Raw genomic sequence first — 16457 nt, 5'->3', positions numbered from 1 at the left:
TGATGATTGGTCTGACCTCCCACGAGGTATTCACATAACTCATCACTCTAACCTCACACGCAGTCCCCCATGGGAAGCCCATTATTATTGTTAAACAGAAATTTTTTTAATTTATTTAATATTTTATTTAACGTAAAATTAATTCTATTATTTTTGTAATGTTATTCATTCCATTTATTATATTCATTCAGTTCAAACCCAGCTCACACAGGGATAGAAGCTCACTGTTCGCAGTTCATTAATTTAATTCATTAAAGTTTGTGTTTCAACCTTTAGGTGTGGGAATCAGCTAGCGCGTGACGCTTTTTCGTGACGCTCGTTTTTGTTTTTTTTTTCTCAGTTGACTCCTCATCCCCCAACCCTGCGTTAATAAGATTCGCTTCAAAAACTTAAATTTATTATACTTTAAAAATAACATATACTATTATAATATTAATTTACAATTTTATGAAAGTAGTTTATAATATTGTAATTTCTATTGCTTTTATAAAAAAGTTAAGTTTTTATAAAACTTACTTTTTCAAGATTATATTTTTGTCTGTAGATAATATAAATGTAAGCTGTAAATAATGATAAAACCCGTATTATGACTTAGATTACTATTTTGAAATATTTATTTGAAAATAATAGATCTTTTTCACGTAAAATTGGATAGTAAGGAAAAGATTATCTAGTTTTACATATTGGAGGAACTATGCAATATTTTAAGAGCAATTTTTTGCAGTCCTGTTACAAAGTGATATCTTACTGAATGTATACTGTGAATAAATTGTCAATATTTTGGTTCTTGAGATAAGTAGTGTTCGGCTCTGGTCAGTTTTTACCGAATTTTTCTCTAAAAGAAAAATTGTCACTCCTGCTCTTTGTGTTGGACTCTGCAGGATCACACATTACGGATTCTATGTAAAGTGCCAACATCACAGCTAAAGTATATTGTATTGGAAAACCAAAGGTTGTTTTTTACTAATATTGTATCTTACTTCGTATTAATTTAAATTCAATGATAATTCTTTTCTATAACTAACTGAGAAAGCTTGAATATTTAGATAATTCACTTTCAAATTATTTATGCAAAATATTAACAACATACCTTTATTTACCTTCACAGGAAATTTTTCCGTGTGTTAAACGATTTAATTTATTAACGAAGTATTATAAAAGATTTTTAAATGCTTTAGAAATTTTAAATCTCAACTATAGAATAATACTTAAATATATCTATATGTATATATTTTGCTATTTAATATTCTTCAGAAAAGATAAATACCTTTTAAACAAGACAGGTCAACGCTAGTAAAACAAATAATATCGTCATGTCGTTTATAAGTTAAACAACTTCATGTTTATAAAAAAAAATATGAACTTACTTTTATATAACAGATAAAACATTTTTTTTGTTTGTCAGACTAAACATGTATGTTTTTATTAAGATTCTACATATACTACATTAGTAAGATTTATTAAGATGTCACGAACTTTTGTATTCAAAGTTATAATTTCTTTTTAATGAAACCTTGCCGATATAACTTCATTACAACTCAACCAAATACTTTTTTTAATAAAATTAAATATCCTTTCTTGCAAATATAAAATTTTATGAACAATTTAGTTAAAAATCATTTAATTATATTAAACACAATTCTTCTATATTTAAATCTCTTTACCAGTAATTTAATTTTTTAAAAATAATAATAATTTTTTTATTTGTTTAAAACTTTTATAAATTAAATCCTCTTACGTTAATTTAAAATTAAAAAAGTAATAATAATATTTTATTCATTTAAAACTTTTTTTTTACTTGATAATATCGCCACATAAGTAAGCTTGAAGCTTTTGCGTGAGATATGGAAATGGAATTTTTTTGTAGCGTATGAAAAATGCCTGACCATGCCTGACCGGGATTCGAACCCGAGATCTCCGGATGAAAGGCCGAGACGCTACTACTCGCGCCACTTATTACTGTATTATTATTATTATTACTAGTAAATACGATTTATTTTTAATCTCTTTAATCTGGTAGTAATTTATTTAATAAAAAAATAAATTCCATTAATTAGAAACTGTATAATTAAAAAAAAATCCTTTCTTTCCTATAAATTATATTCAAAAGGTTTCACCATATACAAAGTCAAGAGAAGTTATGTGTAATTTCCGGAATCTGAGACAGCTAAATTTAGTTTACATACTTTCTAATGACCTGTATATCTGAAAACTGACCGCAAGAAACTATTTTGTTTGAGGCTTACCATGGAGACAGAAATTAAAGGTCCTAATGAACCTACTTCACATATGAACATCAAAGTTTAGTAACAGTAAATTATAAGTATATATATATATATATATATAAGTAGTCATTCTTGTAATTCACGTTCTGCTGGAATTCTTTGATAATTACATGACAGGAAGGGAATCTAATTGTTAAAATACCCCCTGACAAAACTGTCCACTCCAAAAGAAAAAAGCGAGTATAAATGGAAAAGTGACAGAAGTAACTTCTCTTTGCTATGCAACTGAATGTTATTGAATACCTCATAAAATAAACTATTAATTTAAATACTTTCTCTTCATATTGAACTCAAAATAGTAACTCTGAGAACACGAAATAAATTATTATCAGTTTTTTTAAAAATTCCCCCAATTTCTAATCCCACATTGAAAAATTTCTAGATTTCGTTGCTATAATTAGATTGCAAGAAATTTATCAGTTTAATTATGGACTACTTAATCAGGAAATAATATTTCAAAAGAAAGACAAAGACAAAGCAGATATGGTCTATTTACTAATTAAAAAAGACTTTCAGTTATCCGAATAACAGGAGTGGTTTGATTTTGGATAATGGAAAATTACTATTTATGAGAAATGAAATGTTAATTCATTAAAAAAAAATGTTTTGTCTGAGAAACCAATCCATTAAACGTACATATAAAAATATATAATATAGCTAAAAAAAGTAATAATTATGCCTATTTTAAATAGTTTACATAAATAATTACTTTTTAATGAGTAATTTTGTATAAAATCTCAAAGTTCTTACAGCTTCTAATAATTTTTCAGTTGATAAAATGATCTCTAGAAGAAAGTGCAGAACTGCAGGAGGAAGGAAAATAAATTGTATTAGTTTCGTGGTTGACAGTGTTTATTTTGGGAATACAAGATACGTACAATAAATGATGTCAAAATTAAAAGATAGTGTGGAAGAATTTGATATGAAAACGGATGTTAAGAAAACAAAAGAAGGTAAAATGAACAAATAAAACAATATAGACACTTAAGTATCATGTTAACAGAAAATTTCAAAAGTAACACAAAGAAATGGTTCTACATATTCAGATGGTTAGAATAGAAGAAGCGTTTTATGAAGTGTTATTTTTGGAGTTACTTATGTATGGTTGTGAAATAGGGACACTAAGATAAATACAAAAAGGAAAATTGAAAGTGTTTGAAACATGAACGTAGAGAAAGTTATAGTAAGGGAAGAAACAAAGTTAAAAATAAAGTAATAGTGTGGACAGTGTATATAAACAGAATCATTAATAGAAACATACGAGAGAAGAAGTATTAATTAAAAGAATTGCTAGAGGATCAGTTAAAGGACAAAAAAAGGAGAGGAGGTAAAAATTAAAAATTACAGTCGATGGTTGAAGCCGTTGCTTGATGAAAATCCATATTAACAAAAAAAATTTCAAAAGAAAATAAATATGTTATCTGATTTTCATACAATTATTTAAAAAAACCTCAACAGTTCTTTCGGTTTACAGTACCTTCCTCTGGTATTATAAACGGAATAATATTTTATTCTGTTTATAACACCTGAGAAAAGTACTTGTACTAAAACAGCTGTTACGGTTTATTTTAAAATAATTTTGTAAACATTAAATATCAAAATTATTTATTTTCTTTTTGATAATTGTTTGTTAAGATTTAAATACGATGTAAAAGGAAATTGGAGCTGTTGGATAAGTTACTCTAATCAAACCTTATCTGGAAATCGAGGAGAATGGAGACGGTTGTGATGCAAAGGATCTGCTTCAAGTTACTTAAATATATGATGATGAAAATATATGTTAAGAAAATGTATTTCTAAATAAACTATCTCTCTACAGGAACAGAAAACTTTAAAAAACCTTACACAAAGCACATATTAACAAAAATAAACAACAATAGGCGAAAGAAATCAAACCGCAATTAGACGGGAACTGTTTAAATACAATACAATAATCGATTAGGTTTAAGTTTAATATTGATTATAGTAGACTAAATATATTTCTGTATATTTGTTATAACAGACTACAAATGACCGGAAAGGGAAGCAAAACTGCTGTATATTAAAATTAACAAGGTGATTTGTTATGGAACGGGAAGACAAATCTGCTGTCAATAAAGAAATGACTCACCCCATTATCGGCAAAAATAAATTTAATATTCTGCTTCTATTCCTGTGGTGCAGTTTCGTAGAATACGGCTTATGTCTCCACGCTAAACTCTTGTTATTATTTTTGTTTATACTAGATGCAGTTGGTAAATACTGTATTTACTATGATTTCTTCCATCTTCTTGTGAATTATATAATTTAAAAAGTAAATTTTTCTTCTTTGGTCGTTTCGGATAATCGGACTTCAGATGAACGGGAACTAATATGTGTAATTTTAAGAATTATAAATTACGATATTTTACATCAGTATTATGACTGAGAATCACTGGCAACATATTTTTTAATTATATTTTATAAGATATCTAATATAAAATAAGTAAATTTAATTTTTACTTACATCATGATAAGCAAGTGGATAATGAAGAAGACGGCTAGTATGCGCAAATCTTCTTGGAAGATCTAGAAATATAACAAGTTTTGATCCGTTGTGAAGATCTCTCTCAACGTATGCATCAAACAATGGTGCCCCATTAACTCTTAATAAACGAGATAATAATGTACTTAAATCTTGTGGACCTTGTGAGCTAGGCGGTAAATAACCCCCAAGTTCATCCAGTAGTGTGAACACTAAGGAAACAAATACAGTTTATTTTTTTAATAAACAATTAATTCAGATTTAATAAATAATACACACAATTTATTATTATATATTATTGCTATGGTATGTATAATTAATTCCTTTCATAGGATGTGATTGACTCGAGAAGACTATCAGTTGTAAAAAATGTTGGTTTACAAGTGGGCAATCGGACACAACGAGACATACAGAATTTGCTCTCTATCTCTCTCTTTCTCTCTCTCTCTCTCTCACTCTCTCTCTCTATATATATATATATATATACACACACACACACACACACACACACACACACACACACACACAGTAGGACCCCGATAATTCGTCACCTTAATTCGTTTCATTCACTAATTCGTCACCCCTCTGGCAAATTTGTGATTTTTATTTCAGAGGTACAGTACTGATACACAAAAGTAAGTCAGATATTTTCTCGTAATTACTGTACTAATAAAAAATATTCTACCTGTTTATGCCTACAGCACAAAAATTTACTTAACTGCGACCGATGTTTTTATATGAGCCTATTGCAAGTTATGTTCAAATTACAGTAATTCCGAGAGAAAAGAACAGATAAAATTACTTTACATATCTCTTTCATTCATATAAACATTTTCATTTGGGCACTTTTATCTAAACAGTGTTTACATATTTCTTATACAGTATAGTACTTAATAAAAAATACTGTATTACGTCATTTCCTTTCCGTTTCTGAATATCATTACTGTAGTGAACTTTGCGATGTGTGAGTCAGTTTTTCGTATTAGTGTCGTACCTATTAGTTTACACTGCACTTACGAAGCAAAAATGCCTGGCAAACGTGAAAGTTATAAAGTTTAGAAGTGACAAAAACGTTTGAAATTCTCCAATGCCTGCGTAAGGATGAAAGTGCCGTTAAATTATCACAGGAGTTCGGAATCCCTCGTACGTCAGTAAACGATACTAAAAAAAATGCTGATAAAATAGAAGAAAACTTTTGAGTAAAACGGAAATTACTGACGGTGATGTAAAAACCAGAAAGAGAATGAAAACAGCAGAAATTGCTGAACTTGACAAGGCAGTGTACATTTGGTTTGCACAGAGTCTAGTCAAAGCTTACTTTTAAGTGACTCACTAATTATTGAGATAGCTCTTTAAATGAATGAACGAATAAGATTTTAATGCCAGCCAGGGTTGGTTAAATAGATTTAAAGCAAGGCACGGAATTTTTCAGCTTGCAATTGAGAGCGAAAAATTAGCAGGCGCTGACAGTCAGGTTGTATCTGAATATTGTGATAAATTTAGTTCCAAAATTAAAAGTCTTAAATTTGCGCAGGTGTATGACTGCGACGAAACGGGATTGTCTTGGAAGGCGCTTCCTAACAAAACCTTGGTATCTTCTTCCGAGAGCTCTGCTGTTGGATACAAAGTAAGGAAAGAATGCATCTCTATTCTTCTATGTTCTAACACAAGTGGTTGTCATCGACTTCCTCTATCTGTTATTGGCAAATGAAAAATCTCGAGAGTTTTTAAACATATAAATCGTGTCTTACCGGTGAAAATTTTTCGCAACGATGTACTTGGATGAGACAAGAAATTTTTAGCCAGTGACAAGTCAAATTTTATGTCAGCGACAAGTCCAAGACATATTAGAGAAAATAATTTACCAGAGGAGGCATTACCAGAGGAGGTAACGCTCCTTGCCATCCGGTCGACAAACTGGAAGCACTAGATGGCAATATAATCGCAGTATTTCTTCCAGCAAACACAAGCTGTTTATTCCAGCCTATGGACCAAGAGCTCAAAGTAAGTATGAAGCGATATTATTAAAAATTATTAATGCAAAATTTAATTTTTTGCTAAAATGAATTACAGGTAAAGATTTTTAGAAAGAGATATAATATATAAAGGATATAATATATAATATTGCTGACGCTTGTAGAATCCCGGAAAAAACGATGAAGTTGAACTGCAATAAACTGTGGCTTGACGAGCTACCAGAACCGGAAACTGAAGAAGAAAGTGCAGAAAAAAATTTGAAATCGAAATCCATTATTCCTGGTTTAAATGATGTTACAAATGAGGAGATAGAAGAATGGTAAAATTAGATGACACATATTTAGGCTACGAAATATTAAATGATGAAGAATTTGTTAATCATATTAAAAATAAATAAAATTTAAAGGAAGGTGCCGAAGATGAAGAATTCTATGACAATCCAGTGAATAAAATGAGCGGCAAAGAAGTTGTGGAGATGGATGCTGACGAAATGCATCGAATGGTATTTCGATCAAAAAGAAGTACAGGTGGCGAAGTTAATTGCTATGCGACAAGTTTGTCTATTCGCATTATACAAAGAAAGCAACGTTGAAGTGCAAAGAAAAATTACAAATTTCTTCAGAAAGTAAAATGAAGTGTAAATACGTAAATTTAAATACAGTACCTTTTAGGTTATAGGTTTTGTAAATAGAACTGCTTAAATAACAAAACATACGCCAACAATGTTCTGTAGTTACTTGCGTTAGTCTGACTTACGTATTATAATATTGTATGTGTAGTGATGTTTTTTTAAGTACAGTACAGTATAAACGTAATTTTTATAAAAAAAAAATTGTGTTTGTGAATGGTTTTTACCTACGTAAGTATATTACATGTGCTGTATAATAAAATACTAAATGTTCAGTAGAATACTGTAGTTAAATTTCAACAGTTTTCAGTCTTTTTATGACATGTTTAGTATCGGTGGGGGGGGGGGGTGATAATGATTAGGTCAATACAGCGTTAATTTTTATGTCACCCGACTTTTGTTGCACTATTCGGTAATTCATCATTTTTGTTAATTTATCACCCAATCGGTCTCAAAGGTGACGAATTATCGGGGTCCTACTTTATATATATGAATATTAACTTAAATGTAATTTATTTCAGTTTATTTTCCTCTTGATTAGATAGAATTAATTATAATAATTAGACATATTTTACTTAATAATATTATCTTTATTAATCCCTTGGGTAACTAATCAACTATACAAACCTATACATAAAATACACTACGTTTCACTTAGAATTCTCTAAGCTTCCTCAGGTGGCAACATACATACATCATACAAAATTCTCTTACATACTGTAGGTATGAAGAGTAGTTAATTTATAAGTTATAGTTGATTGGTTAACCCGAGAGATTAATAAAGATAATATTTTTAAGTAAAGTATATATATATTTTTTAAAGTATTTTTATTATATATATATATACACACCAATAAATTATTTTAAAAAATGAGGATAGAGTAATTGTTTTTATGTTGGAGATGGGTAGATCAAGGTCTAGCCTTAATAATTAAATTTTAATATATAATTCGTTTTGAGTTGTAATTAATTAATTACGTCGTACGTAAACACAAATGTAAACGTATCACTATAATTATACAACGTTCGAGAATGAAGGATACTATTTTAGGAGGTTATTTTTGAGTTAAAAGACCTTACGGACATCCTGTTCTGACGAATATAGGATGTAATGTAACTAAATGTAAACTGTGACGTTACAAACGAGGGATAAAACAACCTACTGATACCGACTAAACGAAGCTGCCATCAGATTCAACGGTGGGTAAAATTTCACACGACTCACTCGCTCGTTGAAAAGGTACACTCTGAACAGAAACATCTATTCACAAGAAGATTCAAAACTGCAAAAAGGATGTTCTACTAAAAGCAGTTAACTTACATTAATCGTTTTTTTTTTTTTTTTTTTTTTTTTTTTTTATTAAACTCAAATTTGTTAAATTAATGTAACATCAGATTTTTATTAATATTTTGATTTGAGAATATTTTTTAAATAACTGGTGGATAATACTGTCGTATTTTATTTAATTTAATTTACACGACTGACTCAAATTAAACATAATATATTAAAAATAAATTATAATTATGTATAAAAATTTGTAGAAACAAATTCGGGAGATAATAAAAAATGAACAAATCATTAAAAAAGTAAAAAATGTAAGTTTTTACCACTAATTTTCTTTTAAAGAAAGTAATAAAAAAGCAATATCTTTTATTATTGCTATTTATACAAAAGAAATTCGTTCCCTGAGAAAAAAAATTGAATTTTTATTGTGTACTCTCTAGTTACCACCAAATCAAAACCAAACTTAATTTTTTTTTTCCACCGTTTATTTATAGTTGCATCAATGATAATAGTCATTAGCGACTTAAATAAAACTAAATGATCATAAATAATTAAATAATAAACACCAAATATTGGATAAAAAACCTGAACATGAGTAACAATTGAGTAATAAATACTAGAACACCCCCACTAGTCAACTTTCACTGTGCACACAGTATTCCACAAGAAATCTCACGTAAGCAAAACCGCTAAATTAAGTTCTTTATCCCACTATCGCAGAAAAATCGCAACAGTCTTTTGATGTATTTCTTCCGGTTGAGTGAAGCCTACACATCTGAACCCAGGTTTAATTGTTGTCGAATAGACCCGCACATTGGGAAATTTATGAGAAAGTGATTTACAGACCATTTTACATTGCATTCCTCACTGTTCTGTTGAGCATAAGCAAATAGATAGGTTGGAATTAGCTTTGTGTGTCCAATCCTGAGCCGAGTTAGGATGATTTTGTTTCTTCTTTTGTTTGTTTGGGATAAAATTTTTCTCGAAGATGTTCACCCAGATGCCATTTAAGCCACGGGAGAACTTAACAGTTGGAACTTATTCCACGAGCACGTAGTTTGACACGGACTATTTTCATGAAATCGCCCTCACATGTTAATTCTAATCAAGAGGCCGTTTGTTCCTCTCACTTGGCAGCCTCATCAGCTCTTAAATTAGTTCTTACAATAATATAGAACAACTTCATTTCAATTCAGAGCCCTTTAACCAGTTAAGGTGAAGATGATATCGTCTGTATTTTCCTTTAATTAAATGCGAAAATGTTAATAAATTTTTTTTTTTACAAATGGGGTCAAGAAATTATATTTTTTATTATAAATGTATTCTATGTATAAATATCCAATAATAAACTAATTATTTAATTATTTTAAATAAATAAATTATAATAAAGTATTTTTAAATTAAAATGAACGACACAACATACTAAGACAATTATCGATACTGTTTCACAATTTGGTCGTAGGTTGTTATTACAAAATAATTCTAAAAAATAATATGATAAAAGAAAGCAACTCTGATTATGAATTCAAATATTACAGCGTATTATCTTGCAAAGATGTATTAAAAACAATAAAATTAAAAAAGATTACTTTCATTTGTGCACGTTTTTTTTTTAACTTTCTTACAACCGTATTATTCTACGGATAACATCCTGAAAATATGTCGTGTTTTTAATAACTACTACTTTTCCTTACGTACATAAAAGCTTAAATTTACAAATTTAAATTAAAGAAAAAATATTTGTGTGTATTATTAAAAACTATAATGTTTTATTAGGTAAATATATAACACAATAGATTTAATTAATAATCATTTCAAATTAATAAAATTAATTGCGATGTAAAATAACTTTTCTTAAAAATACAATTATTTACTGATAATATGATAATATGTTTAATATTAATTAAAGCTTCACGACTCACATTTTAAAGAACACATTCAATAAAATAAAACAAAAGATTGAAAGCTGAATTAGATCCAACGGTCTCAAATTAAATCCATTGAGAACAAAATTAATTAACGTCATAAACTGATGAAATTAATAAAATAGTCCACCAGAATTTTTAGGCTTCACATTAAATTAACTTAAAATAATCACCTTGTTAATCTCTTGCCACCCAATCCCTTTTTCTCACGTAACCCACGTTTCCAGAGATTGAAATATTAATCATTACCGGCCATTTATATATATATATACATATATTTAACAAAATCTGGACTAACTGACTCAATGTACCGCTCAAACACAATGTACAGCATACTAGGTAAGTGAATTTTGGATAGTTCATAGTTTTATAACGTAGGCACACACTAAAGTAAAATTTTGAAAACATCCGTCTATAAGGGAATGAAAAGAGAGAGAAAGTTTTTATGAAAATTCTCTAAAATCTCAGTAAAACAGAAGTTACAGTCGTGAAAATATTCATACTTCTTTAAAAATTAAAAAGTAAACATGTTTAAACATTTCTCAAAAATCCTATTTGGTGTTTGTAAAGGTGGAAGGTGGAAGGTGGAAGGTAATGTTTTTCACAAAAATCTTATATCTTAGTAATCGAAGATGTTCCAATCGTGAAAATTGATATTTAAACAATTCTTTTAAAATAAAATTATGCGTAATTCACAAGTTTTCAAAAATGTAATTTGTGGCTGGAAAAGGAGGAAGCAAATTTTTTCATGAAATTAAATAAAACTGAAGTTGTTTCAGCTGTAAAAATTGGTTTTTAAACTTTTCTTTGAAAACAGAAAGATATTTGTTTCACCACGTTTCAAAAATCCAATTTGGAATGGCAAGGAGAGGACTAAAATTTGTATATGCATTTTAAATCTCAACAATATATAATGAATAATGGTTGTATTATAGAAAACGACTCAGATTCACTTCCTTCATCGTTTTATGATTGAAATTTGATGCGAAATATTTTACTTTTTCGCCTAACTATGATTTAAACAAATCTAAATGCAGATACACTAATTTGCCAATATGTCGACCAAAACATCAATCTTTAAGTTATTATAGAATTTTAATAAATATCTAAAGTTTCTTTTAAAAAATTATTCAAGGTACAAATCCGAAATCCAACTGGATTTTTTGTAAACGTATATAACATCTTCTTCTTAAGAGAAACAGTGACCATTTTGAGATAAGATAGATCTATCACAAATACAAGAAATAATGATTTATTGTTGTATCTGAAGCATGAAGGCATTCTGAGTAGCACCAACATTGTTCACGATAAATTTATAATAACCTCTCACCAGTGTTGAGAAAAGAAAAAAATATAATTACGTATCACCATTTGATTTTCTGTGCGTGTTGTGTCCTTATTGTGCATAAATCAAATTTGTTCAACGTATAAAGGAGGAAAAAAATAAATTCATTATTATATATTTAATGTATATCTCGATTATTTAATTTATTCATTGGAAGACTAGTTTTATAGTTTTTATTTTTATTTTTAATGTATCATAAACATATTCATATTATACTATAAATACTTCATGTTTGGTTTATAAATTTTATTTTCCTTTTATAACGTGTTAATTTCTGACGATTCAAATGCTTATAGTGAACTATGCTTGGTTATTTAAAAAAATTAAAATGATAAATTAAACAATAAATAAGTAGAACTTACTTTTAAAAAATCTCGGTAAAATGAAAAAAAAAATAATTTCTTTAAATTTTGAAACATATTCAATTAATCCAATTATCAAAAACTCTTACTTACTTTTTCACCTTTAATAAATGAATATTAAGGAAACATTTAATAACTACTATTTTTTAAATCAGTTTTATTTGTTTTTTTCTATACAGTATTTTATTTTACATTATTTTATCATTCTTTGAATTTTAAATAAGGATAAGACAAAAAACTTAAAACTCAATTATTTTTCTTAAAAAATGTCATTAAAAACAATATAAAATTATTCTTAGTCACAAATAACGTCAACTAACATTAATAAAATTAAATTCAAGGAAATTTCGGATGGTCTGAAAATAAGATAAAGAAAAGTAAAAAGTTTACTTTCTCACTTAAATAAGTAAACTAAAAACAAAACTGGCATGCTGAGAAGCACAAAAAGAAACTTTTGTAAAGTGACAACCACGGAAAGTAAGGTAACTTCAAGTTTTCCCAAGAGATATTACCAGGAAGAAAATGAAAATACTATCTATATGTTCACATAGAAAATTCAAACGTATACATTTATACAAAGAAGAAAGAGAATTGTACGAGTATAACAGAAAAACGTATTTAAACTTTATTAAAACAGTTTATGTAGATTAGCTGGTCTCATGTGATGAAGCTTATTTTAAATACATTTTATTACATCAATTTAATGTGTCTAAGACAATCCCCGCTCACCCAAACAAAAGCTTCTTATAAGTTCTAGAATGCATAATACTGTTAAATGTATTTACAAACAAAGAGGAGTAAATAAAAATAAAATATAAGAAAGAATGAAGCTTTTTAAGAAGTAATAATGTTTAGCTAGCAGAACATTATTGCTGCGATAAAATTTTGAAATAAAATTGTGAATAAATGTATTAAAGATAAAGATTTTAAGTAGAAAATATTAAAAGACGCATAGGATCATATTTTTATCTCTTTCTTAAATTACGGGCCTTGCGTTGTAAATTTAAATTGCCTAGGAAGTTTTGTCAAATCCTGGGCAATAATTTATTTCTCCGCGGTGCTAATATTTTACATATTTTTTAAAACTGTTTTTCGATTTTTTTGTTTGTAGTGGTTGTATGTTTTTGTGTCTTAATAAATAGTTTAAGTTTTTTGTTTTGTATTTATTTTTACTATTTTAGTTTGTTTTGATTTTGTTTTTGAATTTCTACTTTAATTTTACATTTTGTTTTAATTTTTTTATTCTATTGTTTTTTGTACTTATATTTCGTGTTTTGTTTTCCGGGCGTTTTTGTTTAATTTTTAATTGTGAATTTTTAAAATTTAGTTTTGAAACATATACATCGTGTTTGGGCGATGATAACGCTGAAGCGTTTTTCGCCCAGAAAAACCAAATAAAAAAAAACACAGTAATAACTTCCCTGTGTTACTAATAGATAGCAATAGAAAAATTAGGTGAATAATACATTACATATAGCTGGCTAACGGTGTTCCGAGTAAATTCCTCGGTTATGCTTTTTTAAGTTTGACCTGTTTTCAACCTCAGGTCTCTAAACGGACTGGATTTTTCGGCTACCTGCAGGAAATGGAATAATAAACGATTTTGGAAATGGACTCATACCACTCTTAGAGCTGGCAATGTGGTGGCCAGGGTCAATGTTATTGCAGGTGTAACGGAGACCCTTCCGTTGTCCACATGCCCCCTGCGATGGCAAGCATGTAGCAATGGTGCCCATGTATGTCGGTGCATGGGAGCTCTGAAAGCTTCGGTGAGTAGGAGCCTGAAGTCAGTGCAGAGACCGCGCATCCGCTCTCTGCCAGGATATATGCCGGTTCCACCGGAGTACCGGATCAGACCTCCAAGGTTAGTAGCCCTGGAGTGGGGGTGTACCTCGGCGGCTAGCCTTGCTACTGAAGGGATCAACCGTTCATTAATATTGAACAATCAAACGTGGCAGAGGGTGCACGTGAACAGCCTCGTATAGAATCCTCCGATTCGCCACAAGCGAAGAGGAAAAAGAGCAAAGAGTGTGACAAAATCAAGAAAGATGCTGATAGAATCAGTAAAGACTTACGTAAAACCTTATTTGGCTATAGTGTACCAAAGCCAAGATTTTTAATTATTACAAAGGAGAATGGAAACTTCCAAAAAGTTAGTCCATTCTTAATCGCAAGAGAAATTACAAATTGTGCTGGTGGTCCCGTTAAAGAAATTCGAAAGACTTTTAATGGATTGCACGTCGAAACTATCAACGAAGTGCAAAGCCAGAAAGTCCAGGCGTTGAAGAAGATCGGTGAATTTGCGGTTTCTGTTCAACCGCATAGCACACTGAACTCATCCAGAGGAGTAGTTGTTTGTCGCGATCTTCTTAATTGTACAGAAGAAGAAATTGTACAAGAAATGTCGAGTCAGGGAGTGACTCAGTGTCGCAGACTAACCATGCGAAGAAATGGTGAAGTTGTTCCTTCGGCCTCGCATGTTTTAACATTTAATAGGCCGAATCTTCCTGAAAAGGTACGAGCTGGCATCCATCGGCTTGATGTACGAGAATTTATTTCGCAGCCGATGAGATGTTTTAAGTGTCAACGATTCGGACACACAGCAACTAGATGTGAAGCGCAGGAAATATGTATATGTGGAGGGAAAACACCTGAGGGTGACCCATGTAAAGACCCTCCAATCTGCGTTAACTGTAAAGGGCATCACAACTGTCGTTCCAGGAACTGCCCTACATACAAATTAGAAACAGCCATTCAGGAAGTTAAAACGCTTCAGAGGGTCAGTTATCCTGAAGCGAAGAAAATTGTTCATCAGCGTACACCACGACCATCGACTTCTTATGCAGAAGCAGCAGCTGCCCCTTCCACATCTAATATTAATGTGGAGCAGTTGCTTAACATGATGGCACCAAGTCTTGCGACAATGATTGAAAGAATCATTGATTCAAAGATTGAGTCGACTCATCAGAGAAAACAAAGTAAAGATGAGACGGCTCATCCCCGGACTGACGCCGTTGACATGAGAGACGCACCAGCACAGTTTAAATCACCAGCTAAACCTGCGATTATTGAGCCACCAACTGAAGTAAGAATAAAAAATCTTGACTTATCTAGCAAAGAGAAACGGATCACTCCGTCGTCTAGTCACAAGTTTAAAGAAATTGTCACAAGAAAATCTGAATCTGCGGAAATGGAGGTGCAACTTATTATAGAAAAAGCACCAGACGCAGATGAAATAAAACCTGTACCAATAGAGCCTCCAAAAGCACAAAGATCAGCTTCGGTGAGAGCATCTATTTCAGCTGGACCCAGTACTGCGGTAGAGATAGAGTCCAGCACATCCGCCGCGGAGACTGCATCGCTTAATAGTTTAGAATCCCTTAGCAAAGATGCTAACAGCACCGACGAAACTTACATCAATTACGTCAGCCGCAGAACGTCACTGGCATCCGAAATAGAGGAAGACGATGCCATGTCTGAGGCCTCAGATACGCTGTCATCAGAGGTTGAGGCCGTCAGAAGAATGGAAAAACGCAAGAAAGGATGGCCGAAAGGAAAGCCTAGAAAGTAATATTCTGGATTCGAAGTTAGAAGAACGTAAATTTTTGAACATTTTTGATTCATAAGAATGTGAATAATTGAACCTTTTTTTTCTCTTTTTTTTTGAAGTGGGATGGGGCTAATGACCAAAGTAGTCGATGCCCCTTAAAACCTCAAAAAAAAAAAAAAAATAATAATAATAATAATAATAACGTTATTCACGTTATTTATTTAAACAGAAATATTTAAAAAAAAAAAAATCAGTTGGGTCACTAAATGGAGAGAATAATTTTTTTACAAGTCGAACGGACTTTAAATTCAGTCCCTACAAAAAGAACTTGTATTCTTACTAAAATAATAAAAATAAAATAGAAGGTGATAATTATTTTTACACGACTGATTTCGGTACAAAAACAATAGAAACTTTTCTTTTTATTTTAAATTAAAATGTTCTGAAGATATTTCAAAAATATGATAATTAAATTAGATCAAATATTTACTTTTCAATCAATTCCATTCCGTGAGAATATAGCAAAATATAAATTTTCCTTTAAGAAAGAATAACTGTTTGTATTACTTTTACTATTTTAGCTACACTTATTTAATA

The 16457-nt window shown here is 29.9% G+C and overlaps 1 protein-coding gene across 2 annotated transcripts in view; it reads right to left on the bottom strand.

Annotated features, from left to right (window-relative positions):
* Positions 1-16457, bottom strand: part of Nepl16 (Neprilysin-like 16) — a 290999-nt gene that overhangs the window by 91051 nt on the left and 183491 nt on the right. For both annotated transcript variants that reach the window (XM_075365303.1, XM_075365302.1), the window contains exon 5: positions 4771-5000. In XM_075365303.1, the coding sequence (XP_075221418.1) occupies positions 4771-5000 (230 nt within the window). The remainder of the gene's footprint in view (positions 1-4770; positions 5001-16457) is intronic.

This window comes from Lycorma delicatula, chromosome 5 (genome assembly GCF_047948215.1).
Source record: "Lycorma delicatula isolate Av1 chromosome 5, ASM4794821v1, whole genome shotgun sequence".
Taxonomy (NCBI): domain Eukaryota; kingdom Metazoa; phylum Arthropoda; class Insecta; order Hemiptera; family Fulgoridae; genus Lycorma; species Lycorma delicatula.
The sequence above is the reverse complement of the archived record's forward strand: the minus strand, read 5'-3'. Positions and strand labels throughout refer to the sequence as shown.